Genomic DNA, 21,941 nt, shown 5'->3' with positions numbered 1-21,941 from the left:
AATCGTTGGCCTCGGTACGACGGGAGCTGAGCGCCACATTATGTGACGCTGAGCTACGTCACGTAGACGTTAACGCAACATGAGAGTTGTACTAGGTATCTCGATATTATAGACTTACATTGAGCCGTGTTATCTCGGTGTAATAGGTTATGGCGTCGAACAAATATTCAAAACTTTAGTAGGAGGTTGGTTGAAAGTTTTTCGAAAAAGGGCCAAATTAAAAAAAAACTGAGTCCGCGTTGTGCGTTGGTGCTGTCGCACGAAGTTAAGTCAACCCAATGTCATCCCAATTCCAAATCGCGTAGTTGATTCTTTACTGCGGAAGAATAGAAATAGCATTTCATACCTTTGTTTTGGTCCTTGGATCTCTCCGCAGCTTTCCTCTTCCAACCTCAAGCTTTTACTGGAGTTCGCAGTGCTGCTGCAGCAGCAGCACACGCAGCTTCGTAGCATCAGGCCAGGGCGTGGGACTCGGAAGAGACGCCACCATCGGAGGAGCTCTCTCCTCGCTGAACATCATTTGGTAAAGGTCTCTCTTGCTGGTGCTGACTAACTAGCGTTAGATAAAATGAATTTTGTTTTGTGATGCCGAGTTTATGATAAATCGTGGGTAATAAAGAACAAAATCGCAACAAACAAAGGGGAAACACCGCCCTCCGTTCTTCCATGTTCCCGCCCAAGATCTGGCCAGCATCCCACCGCTGTATCACCCCTGGAGGCGCGCGCCGGCGCAGCCTGCAGCAGCAACCTCGCCACGTCCTTTGGCCGCTTAATCGCGTCTCGCCACCAGTGCTCCTCTCCACCCGTTTGACGTCTGACACGCACACGCAACCTGCTCGAACAATCGCCGCACCGGCGGGCGCCCCTGCCGTATTGTGATCCTAATCCTCTGATGCTGCTCAGCTGTGCCCACCACTAGATCCACGACCAAATCCCACATATTCATAGAAAGGGATGCCGGGAAGTGATGAGAATCGCAATGTCCAGACAATTCCCTGCTGGTGCTGGTTGCTTAATGAACGAGGCTATTTTATTTCCTTGTGTAATCTGTGTTTCTGTGACACCCATTTCATTTGCTTTCGGACCAAACCATAATAACAGGATGGTATTCTTTGTAATTTCTGAAGAAAGGATCATCCTCTTTGCTCCAAGATTAAAGCTTGTAAGAGCAACTCCAAGGAGTCCTATATTTAAGCCCTAAATATTGTAGACATAAGTATGTAGAGGTAGATCGAGTCGTGTGTTGTTGATTAGCATGTGTGTTCATGCGTTGTGTGCGTGTGTTAGATCGAGTATGCAGCTTGCCGCATACGGTGCGTGGAGGAGCTGCATGCATGCAGCTGGTAATTAGAGGTCGTTCGAGAGCAGGTCAAGAGGGAGGCCACGAAGAGTGTAGGAAGGAGAGATTGCGTATGATGTGTTGGATGTATTGTGTTGAGCCTTTAGGGATAATATATAGGAGTACATGACTTGGAGGGCAAGAGGCCATCCTAGGGATAAGGAAGGTTATCCTAGATATAAGGAAGGTTATCCCGGGATTACAATCAATCCTAAACCAACCATATCAGGAGTTGCCTAATATATTCTAACATGCCTATTATATTCTAACATCACCCCACAGTCGTAGCGTTAGCAACACGAACGTACAGACTGGAGAACAATGGAGATACCCCCCTCCAGTCGGAACGCCTGTGCGATTGCTGCGACTAGAGTAGCCCATGCCAATGATAGCCCTTTGAGCTGATAATGTCGAGGTGACCGAGTGCAAGGGCGCCAAGCTGTTGTCAAGGTGTCGTGCGTCGGGTAGCTATGGTCAATGTAGCTGTCGAGGACGCCGAAGAATACAAGCTGCACAAGTCGCGGCATGCCAGGAGGTGCCAGGGTGACGGTGGCGCAGAAGGAGGGCGCCATAGATGAAGATAGTGATGCAGTCGAGGCAGTCGTAGAGGAAGTAGCCGATGTCGAGGACGATGCTGTGAAACCGTCATGGACGAGGCGTGCTCCAGGTTTGCTACGCGTCGTAGACGAATGCACATGCCGGTGTTGCCAGTACCACACGTACTAGGTAGAAGGCCCCAACCAATTGTTAGCGTTTGAAGAGACCAGCAGAGAAGACCTTCACGACGGTTGTTGTGCGGTATGGCGAGAGTGCCATCGCAGCTCACGGTTGTCAGAGCGCAGTAGATGAAGTAGTTGAGGATGAGATGGCGACACTGGCAACAAGGTTGTGCTGGAAGAAGGCGTAGATGTAGGCGTGGCGACACATCAAGGATCCTGAAGTTTACATGGCGGGAGAGCCACGACGCGTAGGAAGGTCCTCGACAGCGCCACTGTAGCGCGATGACGATGCTTGAAGTTGGCAAAGAACTCGAAGACGAACGTGGTGCAGACCAACGATGGGTGTGCCGACGGAGCTCGTAGGTATCGAACAACTCATAGACCGTGCGCAGGAGACATGCACCGACAGAATTGACAACGATGTAGATGCAACGGTGGGGGTCGACGACGAACGACGACGCTGCTGCCCGAAGAGGTGATACAACGACAGGGATGACGATAAGCTGCGCTGCTGCTGAGGAGGCGTTGCAGTGGCAGAGTGGACAACAGGTCGCGCTGCTGCCCGAGGAGGCGATGCAGCAGCAACCCTCATGCCCGGCAAAGAAACTCGTGACAGACGACAAATGTCACGGGAGGGTGAGGTCGTGCACGCTATCGGTTGGCCAGACCGACGGCGTGCGGGGCGAAGACGACGATGGTGATGTCGATGGCGAGGAGACTTGGCACCGGCTTCCTGCCTTATCGCACTCACGACATGTACACACATGCACTACGCGGCCTCCTCACATCGGCTCCTTAACAGACTCACGCAACACATGTAAGAGCAACCAATGGCCCTCTGCAAGCACACACATGCAGCAGCACAACAACACCACACGGCCCACACACACCACATGCACAAACATTATGCATGCACACACACTACTGACTCGGTGCACACACACTACTGACTCGGCCACCATGCACGAACACGGCGCCGAATTTATTTCTAACAGATTCCATTACTTACAATAGCTTATTAGCAATCTGCAATTACTTATGTTTTTCTCGGTTCAGCAGAGATGGCAGAGGCAGCACTCCTTGCTCTCTCGAAGATTGGGTCCTATTTGGGAGGAGAAGCGGCTACCTTCATTGCAACCAAATTTTCTAATTTGATCGAGCTACCAAATACTGTGAGGCGTATTCGGAGGGAACTTCTGATGATGAACATCTTTATACGTAAGACAGGTGCATCCTATCTCAGTGACGAGCTCCTCAAGGCTTGGATCACAGAAGTGAGAATACTGGCCTACCGTGTCGAGAACATAATCGACAACTTTTCATACCACTCTCTTCAATTCAAGCAAGACCCTAAAGGGAAAAAGTTGGCGAATGGATTAAGCTACGGTCTAGTGTTTAGTGGGATTGCTGCTGATCTAGCTCAGATAGAGAAGGAAATAGAGCATGTTTCGAAGTTGAAGAATCTCTGGTTGAACTCAGTCCATGAGCTTCTTCATACTCAAGTTAGCAGTGCTGAACAGCAATTCCCTCAATACAGTTTGCCCCAAATTCTAAAAGATGAAAACCTGGTGGGGTTAAAGGAAGAAAGAGAGCAGTTAAAGGAATGGTTGATTCCCAATGCACCTGTCAACATGACAAATATACCAGCTCTCAAGGTGGTAACTTTGTCGGGTATGGGTGGGATGGGAAAGACCACCCTGCTCACTAGTGTGTATGATAAGCTGAAAGATATCTTCGAAATCCATGCTTGGCTCACTGTCTCACAGACATACAGAAGTGTCGATACTTTGCTGAAGGAGCTACTAAAGATTGTTAGTGCCTCTGAGCACACAACTCTTGTTAACAATGACTATCAGAAGGAAGTGATTGTACCAGTTGATATTGATATAAGAGACAAGAAACAGCTGAAACCAGATGTCATCGACAAGATGGGCATCTTAGACTTGAAGAGTACTTTAAAAGCAGTCCTGAAACATAAGAGATATATAGTTGTGTTAGATGATGTATGGAATCGTTGTGTTCACGATGGAATAAGCGATGTGTTTGAAGATTGTGGGAAGGAAAGTCGCATTGTCATCACAACAAGGAAACAAGATGTAGCTGCACTTGCCACACCAGGTTACCAGCTCAACCTAAACCCATTAGATATCAAAGATGCTCTCCAGCTTTTCTGTACAAAAGCTTTTCCCAACAAAAACCACTTTGATTGGACATCAGTACTTCTTGAACATGCTAAAGATATGATGAAGAGATATGAAGGTCTTCCATTGGAAAAGTGCCCACTCGAGCTTCAAGAGCTTGCTACTCATATTGTAAGGAAATGTGAGGACTTCTCAGTGTCAAAGTGTCCATCTGAGCTTCAGGATCTTGCAACTTATACCGTAAACAAATTTAAGGGATTCTCACTATCAGCATGCCCATCAGAGCTTCAGAATCTTGCTACTGATATTGTAAACCATTGTAAGGATTTACCTCTGGTGAAGTGTCCATCAGAACTTCAGGAGATTGCTATTGACATTGTAAAGAAATGTAGGGGTTTGCCGCTGGCTATTGTATCAGTAGGCAGTAGGTTGTCTTCAAGAAAGCAAATAGTGCCAGTTTGGAGGCAGATGTGCAATGAACTTCCTTGTGAGCTGGAAAAAGATGACCAGGTTCGAGGAATTCTAAATCTTAGCTACTATGACTTGCCAAGTGATCTTCGAAACTGCTTCCTGTACTGCAGCCTGTTTCCGGAAGATTACCACTTCTCAAAGGACGATCTTGTGCGACTGTGGGTTGCTGAAGGATTTGTTGAAAAGAAAGGGGACAACACTCCTGAGGAGGTAGCAGAGGGCTATCTTACTGAGCTGATCCACCGTAATATGCTGCAACTTGTGGAAAATGATGAGCTTGGCAGGGTGAACACATGCAAAATGCATGACATTTTAAGAGAGTTGGCCCTTCACATCTCTAAAGCCGAAATGTTTGGTACAGTAAATGATTTTGGTGCAATGGTGCAGATGGACACAGATGTTCGTCGCATATCTTCATATGGATGGAAGAAGATGAAAAAAAATAAATCCAAGTTGAAATTTCCGCACCTCCGAACCCTGATGGCAAGTGATACCATTGTGGACTATGTACCATCAATACTATCTGAATCCAAGTACCTTACTGTCCTTGAGCTCCAGAATTCTGATTTCCAGGCACTGCCTACATCTATAGGAAATCTCTTTAATCTGAAATACATTGGCCTAAGAAATACAAGAATAACGTCACTGCCAGACTCCATTAAGAATCTCTCCAATCTTCAAACTCTTGATGTCAAATCAACTAGTATAAAAGCTCTGCCACCTGGTATAGTGAACCTCACTAAGCTAAGGCACCTTCTTGCTGACAAATTTGCTGATAAGAACCAGTCAGAGTTTCGGTACTTTGTCGGAGTGGACGCTCCAGAAGGGCTTTCGAACCTTGAAGAGTTACAGACTCTTGAGACTGTGCAAGCAAGCATGGACTTACCGGAACAACTTGATAACCTTTTGCAACTAAGGAGCCTGTGGGTAGATAACATCACTTCTGCCCACTGTGCAGGGCTTTTTGCTACCTTATCAACTATGCCACTTCTTTCCAGTTTGCTTCTATCTGCAGCTGATGAAAAGGAGACACTTCTCTTGAACCATTTCAATCCAACTTGCACGAAGCTCCACAAGCTAATTGTGAGAGGATTGTGGTCTCTAACAGGTTGTCCGATACTTCAGAACCATGGCAGGTATCTCAAGTATCTTGCCCTAAGCAGATGCCATTTTGTAGGAGACCCGCTGGTGGTTCTAGCATCTACTGTACCGAACATCACATATCTGAGACTTAACAATATACCTAGTCCACCTACTTTGGACCTTCTGGAAGGATCCTTCCCACAACTGAAGACGCTAGTTTTGAAGAACATGAATGATGTCAGCCTTCTGAAAATTAGTAGCGGTGCACTTCCAGTCATAGAATGTCTATATATCACATCACTGCCCAAATTGCAGACAGTCCCTCGAGGCATCAAATCCTTGAGCTCCTTGAAAAAGCTCTGGCTTCTGGGTCTCCACAGTAACTTCAAGGCTCGATGGGACATGGAGGGAATGCAGAAGGATCTACAGCATGTTCTGGAGATACGTACCTAACAGCAGAAGCTTTGTTTTTGTGTTTGTCAAACGTGATTGCTCTTTCTGTAGTAAAAGTGTCCTAGAATGCAACTGTATCCACTTCAAAATCCATCAAGTTTGCAGTTAGACATTAGGGATTGGTGCATTTGTGGATCATTTGTCAGATGATTGTTTCCGAAATAATAATTCCGAAAACATGGTTTACTATCTTTGCCATCAGTATGCAATCTAGACTTGCCAAAGTCGATGTTCTTTAATACTTGTTATATCTAAGTCGTCGGTTCATTTAAGAACATTGCTCTATTTGTATTTAATTTGCGATGTTATTACTGTGTCAACTAATTTTTTTCTTGTGCCGCGCACATATGCTTAGTCTGTACCTTTGTGTTGAAATGAACCAGCAGTGAGGCCTTATGTGCCATTCTTATCTACTCCTTGGTTGCAAATTGTAAGTCGTTTGAGGCTTTGTAGATACATAACTTTTATTATGCTAGACATATACCTACCTCTGAGTGCATACCAAAAGTTACGTATTTAGACCACTAAGTGTTGGTTTCATTGATGACTTATCATGTTAATTATCAAGAGAAAGATAGAGTTTCATTTAGATAAAAACCAGTTACCACAAGTTATCACCACAAAAACTGACGTGATAGTATTAGTACATAGAAGCTATGTAATGGCGGTTCTAGAGCTATTTGTTTATGTGTTTTTCGGTGCCAACATATTTCCACTGACGGTTATTTTAGACGAAACATGACAGTTTTTTTAAAGAAACCAGAGATAGATTTCCATTATTGGGTTTCTTTATTTAGCCACCGGTGATAGTTTTCCTGCATTTTTCAAATTTTCAAATAAAACTTAATTATATATATATATATATATATACATATATATATATTGATATTGAAAACAACATAGAATTAAAATCTATCATACATTTATATACATCAAAGTCTTGTGTCTACAACCATATATACATCACGCATTATATTCATTAAACAACTAAATATATTATGGATAAACTTGAAAAGGAGAGAGGATAGACAAAATCTAACCATCTTAAGCAACCTCATTTTATGAAATAGAAAAAAATAATCTAGCTATACTCTTCTCTCTCACATGGTGAAATCCTAGATCCAAACTATGACTAAAATTGAGCAAGTTTGAACAAAAAATGGTAAGAGAAACATAAACCGACCTTTCTTAGTAACCTTCTTCCAAAGAATGAAGATCAAAATCCCCCCCCCCCTTGTATTTTGTGAAATCTAGACCTCCAAAATCACATTTAATGGAAGTTGGCTGCAAGCTACAGTTCCTGTCGGGAAGAGGTAAAGAGGTATTTATACAACAAAGTTTACAGGCGGTTGGATAAGACAACCGCCAGTGGAAACCAATTTCCACTTACGGTTTTCTTAAAGAAACAACATATTTCAACTAGCAGTTGGTGTAAGGCAATCGCCATTGGAAACTGGTGCCTAATTGGGTCCACCAGTTTATTATCACTGGTGCTCGATAACCGAAACTGCCAATAAAAAGAACTCGTCGCATGCTTAGAGCTCTTTTCTACTAGTGAGTTCTGGTATTAACTTTCATAAATTGAGACTGGCCTTAAAAATATTACATAGAACTAGAAGAGTAAAGACATGGAAGACATCGTATAAATTTCATGAATCCTCCTAGGATATTGTTATTGGGTTTGTTCACATGATTACATTGGAAAGGATATCTAGAAGTCCACCACATGAGGCCTTGCATTGTATGGTTGTGTAACAACTCTGGCGTTACGAGAACTAAAACTTTGCCATGACATAATATGCACTGACATTACATTGCGTATGATATACTTAGAATGCATTCACCAGGCAAAAATTTCAAAACAAAAACATGTGATGTGATGCTTGTTTGAGGGTATGATCTGGTAAGGGGATCCTTAACTCTAGGTAGGAGTAAATCTCTCCAAGACCAGTAGCATGTGACCTTATGTTTTAAACACAAATGAGTGATCTTTCCAAGCTTGGTAGACATGTTTAAGAAATAAGGATTTGGAGAGGTTAAGCACTTGAAAGTACCTTAGGACACCCAAAACCCTAATTTGGGATCCAGAAACCCTAATTAGTGTGATTTCAAATTCTAAGCACTTTTTGCCAAAAGTGTATATACCAAAGTGATAGAGCAATAAAAACTAAGAAATTTTTATACTGGTAGATTTCCAAGTTTTGTAGAGAAACTTGGAGTAAATTGCAAAAGTTCACAAGCACCTCCATTCTTGAATCCTGAAAAACAGTGCTATTGAGCCAACTTTGGGCTCTTAAGGAATTTACTATAAGTCTGGCAAAGTTGTAGAGCTACAATTGTAGTACACATTTGATTAATTGATCTAGCCCGAATACCATATGGAACCTAGTGTAAAATGTCCCCAAAGTGTGGCTGTCAGACTGGGGATGGTTCTGAAACTGAGTTTTCAGTGACAATTCTCCAACTTTGAAGCTAAATTGTGGTTGATCTAGTGAGGTTAAGACCATGGTCATTATGGCAAAGATGAAGACTATATATATGAGTACAACTTTGCTAAAGCCGAGCAGGTATGTTGCTGTTTGGAACAAAGAGTAAAAGTGACCCAAACTTGCTCGGTCAGGCGGTTTTGATGGGGCATTCAGAATAAACAGTAATTGAAAAAGATCTTCGGTTCTGAGAACCCAACGCCGACGATCTTATGCCGTAATCCGAGCTCGCCTAGAAGATTCGTGCTCAGTAAGAAGCGGATAACACTGGGAGAGGTGAAAAGATCTACGGAGGGGTGGATTTGGTCACTGGCCGGCTCGACCACCGTATCCACTTGCCCGCGCGGTCGGACGAGTTGTCGCTGCCGGAGGCTGCCATTTCTCCTTACACATCACGCAAGTGCATGCTTACCACGTCACTGTAAATGTGGCCGACGGTGAAACACATCCCAGAGCCCTTTGTTTACTCGCGCGCCACGACACATGAACACCAGAGAGTTATCAGGTCGTCTAGTGAACTCGACCTCGGCCAAATTCACGGAACTAGAAGTCGACTTCTTTAAATTGAGTGTCATGCCAGCTTAGCCCATCCATCGCGAACCCAGTCCACCGCGCACTACTCTGTTTCGTCCATCAGAGCGTGAGTTCACAGGAGTTCCCTGAAATCGGTCGTCAGCGCCACCGTGATACCCTCCGCCGTGGCCAGAGCTGTTCAGGTCAGTTCATGCTCCTCTGGTCCATGTTTTAGCATCTTCTGGTGCTAGTGAAGCTCATTGAGCTTCCCGATTGAACTCTACCATAGTAGATCAGCCAGAATAGATCATCGTCATTACTGAACACCGCCGGAACCAGCCTTCACGTCGACTAGCTCTTCTGCGCTTCCTCCGTTCAACTTCGCGCGAGTACTGCAACTCTGGTGAGCCAATGCTGCTTTTCAAGTCGGTGAATTAAACGCTACCGCATGGAGCCGCTAGGAACAAGCTCGCCGGAGCTTTAGCTCCGCCGTTGTCGTGAACAAACATGGATTTTGGGCAGACCAGTCAAATTAGCTTCGGTATTATGCTTGGGATTGTCTCTGGAATGGTGTTCGGGTACCCGCTATCATTGGTTGTGGTCACTGGCTATGAGTCCCGCGACCGGAGCCAGGTGTTCGACCGGGGTCAGTGCGGGGGTGCTGTTTTGATTTTTGACCAACTTATTAAAAGCAATGCTCAGCCTTAACCATTCCTTTTGGCCTTACATTTCACATGAGCCCTCACCATAAGTGAGCTCATACACATTATTCCCCAAAACTTGTTAAGCGATGAACATATGTGAGCTCACTCTTGATATACTCACACCGAGGTCAAGAATAGGTACGATAAGATGAGGAGCAGAAAGGATAATACGATGAGTTTGTGAGAGGTCTAGGTCATCGTCTCCCAGTCAACTATGGTTGCTGAGGATCGTTGTCGTCATATGATGTAATTATTTAGCTATTTTGTACAGAACTTCTATTATATGATAAAGATATGACATTGATTTCTATACCATGAGTCATCATATGTGTGAGACTTGATCCCAACACACATTTGAGATGTGCCCGGGTTTGCTCTTAAATCTGGACGTGACAACCATACTTACTTCTCCCAGTGCTAAGATAAGCAATAGGACTAAAGAGATACATATGTAGAAACTCCAATGGTCTTGATGTAGTCATGACATTTTTAGGTGATGTCCTCCTCCAACCTGCTTCCCTACTTGGCAAGCTACACAAGGTCTATCTTTCGCAAAACATGCATTCATTAGTCCTAAAACATGCTCACCATTAAGAAGATTATGAAGGTTCTTCATCCCGACATGTGCTAGGATACGATGCCATAGCCAACCCATGTTGGTCTTTGCAAGTAAACATGCATCAAGTTTGGTGATATCGTTCGAAAAATCTACTATATAAAGTTTTCCATTAAGTACACCTTTAAATGCAACATAACCATCACTTCTTCTAAAGACTTGTCACATCAACATCAGTAAATAAACAGTTATAGCCAATGGAACAAAGTTGACTGACAAATAGCAGGTTCTAATCAAGAGAGTCTACCAGGAAGACATTAGAAATAGAATGTTCGGTTGTGATTGCAATCTTACCCAACCCCTTTACCCTTGCCTTGATTCTCGTCTCCAAATATGATTGCATTCTAGGAATCTTTGTTTTTGACGTAGGAAGAAAACATCCGATTCTCCCCTATCATGTGATTTGTGCATCCACTATCGATAACCCAGCTTGAGCCCCCGGATGCATAAACCTGTAAAAAAAATTAGGTTAGGAGTTTAGGTACCCAACTAGAGTTGGGTCCTGTCAGCTTAGTCATATAAGATTTTGGCACCCAAACGCAAGTCTTACCACCCTTGCGCTTGGGTCCCACATGAGATGCAACTACTTTGCCTAATTTAAAATAGATTACATAAGAAGCATCAAAAGTGCGGTATGAAATCGAAGGACCATGAGATGCATTCCTAGCCTTATGCACATGAATAAATCTCGCATGAGGAACATTTTACCTAGGTCTACTCCTACCATGAGCAAAAGATAAACTAGAAGAAGCAATCATGGCATGAGGAGTATAAACACCATTATGATCAATACAAGCATTGCGAACATTCTTAACATTAGTGTAAATAAAAGAATGATTCTTGCAAACATGAGAAGAATGAGCACTACTAGCCATAGGCACTTCCCCTTTTCCTTGATAAACATGGGGACCTCATGGCTCTTTTTGTCTTTAGCTCCCTTTTGGAAGCCAAAACCATCCTTAATGGAGGGATGTCTACCAACGATGTATGCTTTCCTAGCAAATATAACTTTCTCTATGTCATCTTTGCAAGTTTTAAGTTGAGCATTTAAATGGGCAACATCAACATTCAACTTAGCAATGATAAATACATGATCATTACAGGCATTAACACCAAAATCTTTGTATCTAGTGCAAATTGATACATGCTCAAGAGATGAACTAGCAACATGGCATTCATTCAATTTATCTAGCCTATCATTCAAATCATCATTTGCAATCTTAAGACTAGAAATAGATGAATGACAAGAAGATAGCTCAGCAGATAACAACTCATTCTTCTTAATTTCTAAAGCAAGGGATTTTTCTACATCAACTAATTTACCATGCTCCTCAAAAAGTAAATTCTCTTGGTTTTCTATCAATCTATCCTTTTCATTTAAAGCATCAATTACTTCATTGATTTTAGTATTTTTTTGTTCTACATAAGCCCTTAAATAGATTGATATAATCAATATCATCATCCCTAGAATGAGTATACTTGGGTGTATCTCTAGAATATACCTTCTTCTCCTTAGCCATGAGACAAATGTGATGCTCATTGGGGACAAGAGCCAATTTGTTAAAAGCAGAGGCGGCGTGTCCCTCATCGTCGGAGTCGAAGGAGGAGCCGTCTGAGTTCCACACCTTGCCAATGTGTGCCTCGCCCTTCTTCTTCTTGTAGAATTTCTTCTTTTCTACTTTCTTCCCCTTGGCGTTCTCGTCATCATCCTAGTCATTCTCATTATCAGGACAATTAGCTATAAAATGACCATTCTTCCCGCATTTGAAGCAGGCATGCTTTCCCCTTGATTTGCCCTTGTTGGAGAAGTCCTTGCACCCCTTGAGTGTGTTCTTTAAGCGTTTGATGACAAGCACCATTTCCTCATCATTGAGGTTGGTTGTTTGTCATCAAATGTCCCCATAATACTCATAATTAACGTTCAAACACTTAACTGACATGAATTAAACTTTAGATAGAGAACCAAACAACCTTAGGGTTGATTTGGTAAAAAAGGAATTGGATAGGAACCATTCCTCTCCATGATTCCTATCCTATTCCTTTGTTACTAAACTAACTCTTAAGAGCTAGTTTGAAAACTCAAACCTACCTATAATTAGGATTAGAGGTAATTAAGGTGTTCCTCCTATTTCAAACTTACCCTAAGACCATCTCCAAGAGTAGAGGCAACCGTAGATCCATTTTTAAAAATACCTCCCCTGTGTTGAAATAGCAGGCTCCAACAGATGAGCTATTTTTGGCACGCCCAACGTATCTATCTGCTCCTCCAACAAAAACATGGTTCTCTACCTCCTTGACGCATCTCGTTCGCACCAACTGACTTCGTACTTCCATGTGCTCGGGGAAGGTGTGGACGACAGCGCAGGCGACTCGACAACACAGGCGCAGCAACGTGGCGGCGCACGACAAGGCAGAATGGCAACGCAGGGCGTACGACACGTTGTAGGCGCATGGCAAAGCAACGTGAGTTGCAGGCGCGGCGACTTGACGGCGCAGGGCGGAGCAACGCCACACGCAGCGACGGGGCGCGCGAGGCACGACGACACGACAGCGTGAGGCACATCGTCCTCTCCAATCTTCTATTGTGCAGGTCTGTTTGAGGTACATTGCTATAGTAAGATGCAACCAAACTGAAAGATGCATGATTTACTAGGAACTTGAGAAAGAACGGAGGAAAAGCCAATAGCATCAAAACCATTAGAAAGTTCAGACTTAAGTATTATTCTTTTGTTCTTAATAAATTCGGTCAAGAAACACTAGGGAGTCGTCGGAGTAAACAAAGCAGACTGAAGAAATCTATGAGAAAAAGGAATAGATGCCCAACACATTGAAGAACAGATTAGAAGCCTATTCGGCAGCACTATTCCAATTGCAACTGCACTTAGTACTATGACGACAGAGCATCTGTGAAGGGAGCACGACTACAACAACAACTAAAGTAGCGGAATCAATCAAGGACCAGGTTGATTTAGTAATGTGAAGGGATTATTATCTCGTCCACCGATGAACTGCGTTTGGAAGTAAATGGCGGCGGCGGGAGTGGAACTCGCTAGAGAACGATCTGCGTTTGGAAGTAAATGGCGGGAGCAAAATTCGCTGGAGGGCAAACTGCATTTGGAAGTAACTGTCCTTATAATGCCTATGTTGGATTGGGTTGACTGTTAGAGTAATTATATATATATATATATAGGGCAGGTATAACGGGAGCCCTGGGCTTCGGATATTAAAGGAAGCCCAGGTCGGTTCCGAGGTCTGGTCGCTGGGACAGGCACGCCTGTGTTTAACGTGGGGCTGAGAGGCGGCATGCAGGACAGACGGCGCCGTTACGCGGTTGTTTGAATGGCAAGGCGGTAAACATAAGGGAATGGCGCAGAATTAAAGGGAATAGTTTCCACATGCAAACGTTATTACTATGATATGTGGACGCGTAATTTATGGATCTTGCATGGGAAGTAATGCGCGGAAGGTAAAAAAATGTAGCATAAGATGGTGAAAGCTATGGCATAAAACCGAAACGACATAATAGTTGCATAAATAGTATATACCGTTTGGCGTAAAACGTTGAGTCATTGTGCGTAAATATTTTATTATGGATTTTAGTTTGACATTGACATCGCCATAATATCGGGACGGTTTCGGAAATAATTGGGAGACCCTGTAAACGTGGATGCAGTTACTTTTATAGTATCCGAGATTAACTTTCATTCGAAAAAAAAGACCACTAAGCCTGCATAACTAATCGGAGTTGGAGATGGCCGGCTCTGGAGAGTCGTCGGTGATGGAAGGATATGGCGTTCGTCTTGATCCAGAGACAGAGGGAGGAGTTGGTGGTAACTCACTGGTGACACCACCTCCTGCTCTACTGGGTCCTGAGATCGCCGAGATGAGCATAGGGGAAGAAGGAGAACAAAGGGTTCGACCTCCTATGTCCAATATTAGCTCCAGGGAGATGGATACGCCACAAATACTGCATTCACATGTAAGTCCAATCGCTGTATTTGATTATTGATTGAATATATTGTTGTGAATATATTCCATGGTACAAACAACAATGACAATGAAATAGCAGGCAAAAAACATTGATCCAACTATAGTGCCAACGGTAGGGATGACTTTCAAGGATGTTGATGATGCATATAAATTCTATAAAAGGTATGCATATGAAGTTGGATTTCCACTGAAGAAATACAGAGAGAAGACATTCAGTAAGTGGATAAATTGTTCACGTGAAGGTAAAAGTGCACTAAAATCAAATGATACACCTAGGATGAGGAATAGGTCATCGGGGCGTACACAATGTAAAGCTGGAATAAAATTAAAAAAAATATATGATGATGAAAAAAATGGTTGTAGCTGCAAAAATTGAACTCGTAAACTTGGAGCATAATCATGAGTTCATAACTGACGAAGCAGAGAAACAACATTTACGTTGCAACAAAATTAGGGATGCTGAGTTCATAAATTTTGTGGATGCAATGCATGATAGCCGAGTGCCGCAGCATTGCATAGTTGATTTTATATCAGAAATGCATGATGGGCCGGAGAACGTACCGGTAACTGCTCGATCTGAAAAACATGTAAGCAATACTTTTTTGTTACATGTGTATATATTAAGAGCCATAAATATTACTATAGTAAATGTGTGTGTAATAATTTTTTGTGCAAACAAATGTAGGAGGGCAGCCAGGAGAAGAGAAAACTGCGCAAATGATGTAGCCAAACTTTTGGCTTTCTTTAGAGAATGCAAGAAACAAAATCCACAATTTTTTTGTGATTTCCAGCTAGACAATGATGGGAAAATAGTGAGTATTTTTTGGTCACACGCAAGTATGCAGGGGGAATACGCAGATTATGGTGATGCTGTGACATTTGATACAACACACAAGACAAATATATATGATAAACCACTGGGCATGTTTGTTGGAGCTAACAACCATCTGCAGTGTACAGTGTTTGGATTTGTTTTGTTGGGAGATGAAACAGTACAGACTTTTGAATGGGCTTTCAATTCATTCAAAACATGTATGGGATGCGAGGGTCCAAGAGTTATGCTTACAGGTATGTGATATATCAATTTGTTATGCAAAACAGTGAATTAATTTATTGTGAAAATAACTGAATAATTTGTGAGAAATTGCAGATCAAGATCCTGCAATGCCAATTGCTCTAAGAACTGTATTTCCAAAAACAGTTCACAGACTGTGTTTATGGCATGTACATAACAGATTTATGTCATTCCTAAATGAGATATATGCAAGGTTTGCTGTTAAGGATTTTAAAACAACATTCCAGTCTATTATAGATCATCCATTAACTCCTCATGAATTTGAATGTGCCTGGGAAATGATGCTAGAGGAGTTCAATCTTCATGAAGATATGACTCTACGCAAATTATATGAAATAAGAAAAGAATGGATACCTGCATTTTTTAAAAATGACTTCTGTGGGGTAATGGTATCTACACAACGAAGTGAGAGCATGAACAGATTAGTGAAGCAATCACATGTAGATGCGAACACCCCACTGCATGAGTTCGCTAAACAAATGATGAAAATGTTGCACAGCAGGAAAATGAAAGAATCAAAGGAGGCATTGGTGAGCAAGGTATGTCGTGCTTGTTATCAATAACGTTTGGCATACATTTATGTAAATAATGTGTTTAGTTATGATAATAATGTGTTATTGGGACCAAGAACAACAGATACATTGTATAGGTTCGAAGTGAGAGTCTCTAGAGCATACACCAGAGCTGTTATGAATAGATTTGAGGAATCAATGAAATACGCCACTGCATACAAAATATTAAAGGACCCAGACGGATGTGATAATGAATGGATCGTACAGCATACAAAAAGGTCTAATAAAATTGTGTGGGGACAACATCAATTCAAGATAACAGCGGACATAGAAGCTGGGGAGTATACATGCGAGTGCAAACAGTGGGAACATACAGGTTTGTACGTATTATGTTGATTAGCAGAATAAATTTGCATACTAAAGAATTTGATGATTGTAGTACAAATTAATGTATATCTTTGAAAAAAATGGTTCGTTTTCATGTTTTCAGGTCTATTGTGTGTTCATCTTTTAAGAGCCTTCATGCATCTTCAAGTTGAAAAGATACCTTCAAAATATATATTGCAAAGGTACACTGTCTCATCAAGAAAAGATGTTCCGTTTGAAAGAATTGATAAGAGTTTCAGGGGGAAGGATGGAGTTACTAAATCATACAGATAGAAAATGTTGTTAACGAAAACAATGAAAGTAGTTCGCCAGGCGTGTATGTCAAAAGCAGGGTACGATAAGGCGATGGATGTGTTGGATGAGCTCGATGTCGTTCTAAGCCGATTAGAGCCAGATATTGGATGTAATGAGTCAACAGATGTTAGTGATGATGAGGAAGACAAGACAATAATATTCCAGATGTTTTTAGTGTTATACTATTTGTAACATAAATTATGCATAGTAACATGTTATTTGTACCAGGAAGAAGAGTTGAATAAAAATAATGCTGGCGATGGGATGGAAGATGACAATACAATTACATGCCATAACAAGGTATGTAAAAGATAAATATATAAGCTTGCATGAAGTATTGTACATAATGAATATATAAAATCAATGTAATAAGCAAATTTTATTTTGTAGGATGAGCATAACACCATGACTGGATGTGAACATGCGTTAACAATAATAACAACTAGTAACCAGGTACATATTAAAATAATATTGTTCATTTGTCTAAAATGAAAATATATATTTATGCTGCATGTAAATGTTGATGTATTTGGGTTGGGCTCTAAAGGAGGACAACATGAGAATTTCACATGAGGTTGGTGATACAAGTTCTCCATGTCACGTAGCACATGAACAAATGGAACATATTGCTGCATCCTCAGAAGCTAAAAAGGTGAGCATTGATAAATGATTTTACTGATTGGTATAAATATATGTAAATATGCGTATACTAAATATTAACTTCTATTATTATGCAGAGGTTGAATTTTAATGTGGATGTTATAAATCTGAGTATGCCGGATCGTGCAAGACCAAAAGGATGGACAATCAAAAATTCAGAAGATAGGATTATGAGACTAGGTGCGAAAGGAGAGAAAAAGAAGAATAGGAGATGCCAATTGTGTGGTATAGCAGATGGACATAACAGCAGAACATGTCTATCTGTGGAAGAGAACAGGGCAAGGCTAGCAAAACTGGCTAATCGAAAGAGAGGACGACCAGTCGGATCAAGACTAAACAATAAAACAACTGCTCCACAGTGGAATGAAACATCGACTGCTAAAAAACATCGTATTGATGAAGAAGTGGAAAATGAAGAAGCCGATGAGCATATGGATTTGGGCGAATAATTTGAAGTGTGACTAAAGAGTGGTCGATTTAGTAGAAACTTGTAATAGCACAATGACTTATGCTTTAGTTTGTTGGAAATTAAATAGTTTGCATGACAGGGTTATATAATTCGTTGATATAAAACTATAAAATGTTGCGTAAATATAGACAATTACACAAATTATGTAACTGAATATGTACAACAAATTGGCATTGAACGTTTAGCAATCAGAAGGTCTGGACATAAATGGTATATAAAACTTGAAAGTCGCCTAGAGGGGGGGTGAATAGGGCGAAACTGAAATTTACAAATATAAACACAACTACAAGCCGGGTTAGCGTTAGAAATATGAATGAGTCCGCGAGAGAGGGCGCAAAACAAATCCCAAGCGAATAAGCAAGTGAGACACGGAGATTTGTTTTACCGAGGTTCGGTTCTTGCAAACCTACTCCCCGTTGAGGAGGCCACAAAGGCCGGGTCTCTTTCAACCCTTCCCTCTCTCAAACGATCCACGGATCGAGTGAGCTTTCTCTTCTCAATCACTTGGAACACAAAGTTCCCACAAGGACCACCACAAGTTTGGTGTCTCTTGCCACAATTTACAAGTGAGTTTGATTGCAAAGAAAGGATCAAGAAAGAAGAAAGCAATCCAAGCGCAAGAGCTCGAAAGAACACAAGCAAATCACTCTCTCTAATTACTGTGGCGTTGTGTGGAGTTTGGAGAGGATTTGATCTCTTTGGTGTGTCTAGAATTGAATGCTAGAGCTCTTGTAGTAGTTGGGAAGTGGAAAACTTGGATACAATGAATGGTGGGGTGGTTGGGGTATTTATAGCCCCAACCACCAAAAGTGGCCGTTGAGAGACTGTCTGCACGATGGCGCACCGGACAGTCCGGTGCACACCGGACAGTCCGGTGCCCCCTGCCACGTCATCACTGCTGTTGGATTCTGACCGTTGGAGCTTCTGACATGTGGGTCCTCCAGGGTGTCCGGTGCACACCGGACATCTACTGTTCCTTGTCCGGTGTGCCAGTATGGGCAAGCCTGTCATCTGCGCGCGCTGCGCGCGCATTTATTGCACCGTAGAGAGCCGTTGGCGCGGAGGTAGCCGTTGCTCCGGAGTCGCACCGGACAGTCCGGTGCACACCGGACAGTCCGGTGATTTTTAGCGGACTAGCCGTTGGTGATTCCCGAAGCTGGCGAGTTCCTGAGGCCGCTCCTCCTTGGCGCACCGGACACTGTCCGGTGTACACCGGACAGTCCGGTGAATTATAGCGCGAGTGCCTCTGGAAATTCCCGAAGGTGGCGAGTTTGAGTCTGAGTCCCCCTGGTGCACCGGACACTGTCCGGTGGTACACCGGACAGTCCGGTGCGCCAGACCAGGGGAGCCTTTGGTTGCCCCTTTGCTCCTTTGTTGAATCCAAAACTTGGTCTTTTTATTGGCTGAGTGTGAACCTCTTACACCTGTATAATCTATACACTTGGGCAAACTAGTTAGTCCGATTATTTGTGTTGGGCAATTCAACCACCAAAATTAATTAGGGACTATGTGTAAGCCTAATTCCCTTTCAATCTCCCCCTTTTTGGTGATTGATGCCAACACAAACCAAAGCAAATATAGAAATGCATAATTGAACTAGTTTGCATAATGTAAGTGTAAAGGTTGCTTGGAATTGAGCCAATATAAATACTTACAAGATATGCATGGATTGTTTCTTTCTTATATAACATTTTGGACCACGCTTGCACCACATGTTTTGTTTTTGCAAACTCTTTTGTAAATCTTTTTCAAAGTTCTTTTGCAAATGGTCAAAGGTAAATGAATAGAATTTGCAAAGCATTTTCGAGATTTGGAGTTTTCTCCCCCTGATTCAAATGCTTTTCCTTTGACTTAACAAAACTCCCCCTAAGGGAGATCCTCCTCTTAGTGTTCAAGAGGGTTTTGATATTTATTTTTTGAAAAACTAATTTTCTCCTCCTTTTGAACACGATAGGATACCAAATGATAAATACTTTTGGAAAGCACTAAGTTTTTGAAATTGGTGGTGGTGCGGTCCTTTTGCTTTGGGCTCATACTTTCTCCCCCTTTGGCATGAATCGCCAAAAACGGAATCATTAGAGCCCATCGAAGTACTATCTTCCCCTTTGGTCATAAGGAAAAGAGTTAAGATTACACCAAAGACGAAGTCCGGTCCTTTTGCTTTGGGCTTTTACTCTCTCCCCCAAGGACAAGGTCCTTTTCTTGGAGCGATGGTGAAGGATGAGTTACGGAGTGGAAGCCTTTGTCTTCGCCGAAGACTCCAATTCCCTTTTAATACACCTATGACTTGGTTTGAAATAGACTTGAAAACATATTAGTCATAGCATATAAAAGAGATATGATCAAAAGTATATAAATGAGCTATGTGTGCAATCTAGCAAAAGAAGTTGCGTGAATCAAGAATATTGAGCTCATGCCTAAGTTTGGTAAAAGTTTGTTCATCAAGAGGCTTGGTAAAGATATCGGCTAATTGATCTTTAGTGTTAATATAAGAAATCTCGATATCTCCCTTTTGTTGGTGATCCCTAAGAAAATGATACCGAATGGCTATGTGCTTAGTGCGGCTATGCTCGACGGGATTGTCGGCCATCTTGATTGCACTCTCATTATCACATAGCAAAGGAACTTTGGTTAATTTGTAACCGTAGTCCCGCAGGGTTTGCCTCATCCAAAGTAATTGCGCGCAACAATGTCCTGCGGCAATGTACTCGGCTTCGGCGGTTGAAAGAGCGACCGAATTTTGCTTCTTTGAAGCCCAAGACACCAAGGATCTTCCCAAGAACTGGCAAGTCCCCGATGTGCTCTTTCTATTGATTTTGCACCCTGCCCAATCGGCATCCGAATAACCAATCAAATCAAATGTGGATCCCCGAGGGTACCAAAGCCCAAACTTAGGAGTATAAGCCAAATATCTCAAGATTCGTTTTACGGCCGTAAGGTGGGATTCCTTAGGGTCGGATTGGAATCTTGCACACATGCAGACGGAAAGCATAATGTCCGGTCGAGATGCACATAAATAAAGCAATGAACCAATCATCGACCGGTATACCTTTTGATCCACGGACTTACCTCCCGTGTCGAGGTCGAGATGCCCATTGGTTCCCACAACATTTTGGTTAGGACGTGGAACCAAATGCCATACCTCATTTCTAGTGAAGTTGTTGAGCTCCTCTTGCATCGCCACCACCCAATCCGAATCTTGGAGAGCTTCCTCTACCCTGTGTGGCTCAATAGAGGAAACAAAAGAGTAATGTTCACAAAAATGAGCAACCCGAGATCTAGTAGTTACCCCCTTATGAATGTCGCCGAGGATGGTGTCGACGGGGTGATCTCGTTGGATTGCTTGGTGGACTGTTGGGTGTGGCGGCCTTGGTTCTTCCTCATCCTCCATTTCTTGATTATTTGTATCTCCCCCTTGATCATTGCCATCATCTTGAGGTGGCTCATCTTCTTGATTTTGCCCTTCATCAACTTGAGTCTCATCCTCATTTTGAGTTGGTGGAGATGCTTGCGTGGTGGAGGATGGTTGATCTTGTGCACTTGGAGACTCTTCGGATTCCTTAGGACACACATCCCCAATGGACATGTTCCTTAGCGCTATGCATGGAGCCTCTTCATTACCTATCTCATCAAGATCAACTTGCTCTACTTGAGAGCCGTTAGTTTCATCAAACACAACGTCACATGAGACTTCAACTAGTCCAGTGGACTTGTTAAAGACCCTATATGCCCTTGTGTTTGAGTCATAACCAAGCAAAAAGCCTTCTACAGTTTTAGGAGCAAATTTAGATTTTCTACCTCTTTTAACAAGAATAAAGCATTTGCTACCAAAAACTCTAAAGTATGAAATGTTGGGCTTTTTACCGGTTAGGAGTTCATATGATGTCTTATTGAGGATTCGGTGAAGATATAACCGGTTGATGGCGTAGCAGGCGGTGTTGACCGCTTCGGCCCAAAACCGGTCCGGTGTCTTGTACTCATCAAGCATGGTTCTTGCCATGTCCAATAGAGTTCGATTCTTCCTCTCCA

The 21,941-nt window shown here is 42.5% G+C and overlaps 1 protein-coding gene and 1 long non-coding RNA gene across 4 annotated transcripts; both read left to right on the top strand.

Moving 5' to 3' along the window:
• Positions 1-141: 141 nt before the first annotated feature.
• Positions 142-6,526, top strand: LOC103654548 (disease resistance protein RPM1). 3 transcript variants are annotated; one of them, XM_008681395.3, is made up of 2 exons: positions 142-523; positions 3,118-6,526. In XM_008681395.3, exon 2 carries the CDS (start codon positions 3,120-3,122, stop codon positions 6,204-6,206), a length of 3,087 nt encoding a protein of 1,028 aa, XP_008679617.1. In that variant the 5' UTR covers positions 142-523; positions 3,118-3,119; the 3' UTR covers positions 6,207-6,526. The 3 variants fall into 3 exon arrangements, with proteins under 3 accessions (XP_008679617.1, XP_008679618.1, XP_020408416.1); XM_008681396.4 differs by having other exon boundaries at positions 214-523; positions 3,115-6,526; XM_020552827.3 differs by having other exon boundaries at positions 278-529.
• Positions 6,527-7,151: 625 nt separating this feature from the next.
• LOC109946090 (uncharacterized) lies at positions 7,152-17,987 on the top strand. Its single transcript, XR_004857939.1, has 6 exons — positions 7,152-16,478; positions 16,593-16,671; positions 17,012-17,083; positions 17,174-17,236; positions 17,331-17,435; positions 17,521-17,987. It is a non-coding gene; the product is annotated as an uncharacterized lncRNA (long non-coding RNA).
• The last annotated feature ends 3,954 nt before the right edge of the window (positions 17,988-21,941 follow it).

The sequence above is a fragment of the Zea mays genome, chromosome 4 (genome assembly GCF_902167145.1).
Source record: "Zea mays cultivar B73 chromosome 4, Zm-B73-REFERENCE-NAM-5.0, whole genome shotgun sequence".
NCBI lineage: Eukaryota > Viridiplantae > Streptophyta > Magnoliopsida > Poales > Poaceae > Zea > Zea mays.
The sequence above is the reverse complement of the archived record's forward strand: the minus strand, read 5'-3'. Positions and strand labels throughout refer to the sequence as shown.

What these genes read in the sequence shown, in the direction of transcription:
- LOC103654548 (XM_008681395.3), top strand. Translation starts at nt 3,120, where the DNA reads ATGGCAGAGGCAGCACTCCTTGCTCTCTCGAAGATTGGGTCCTATTTG.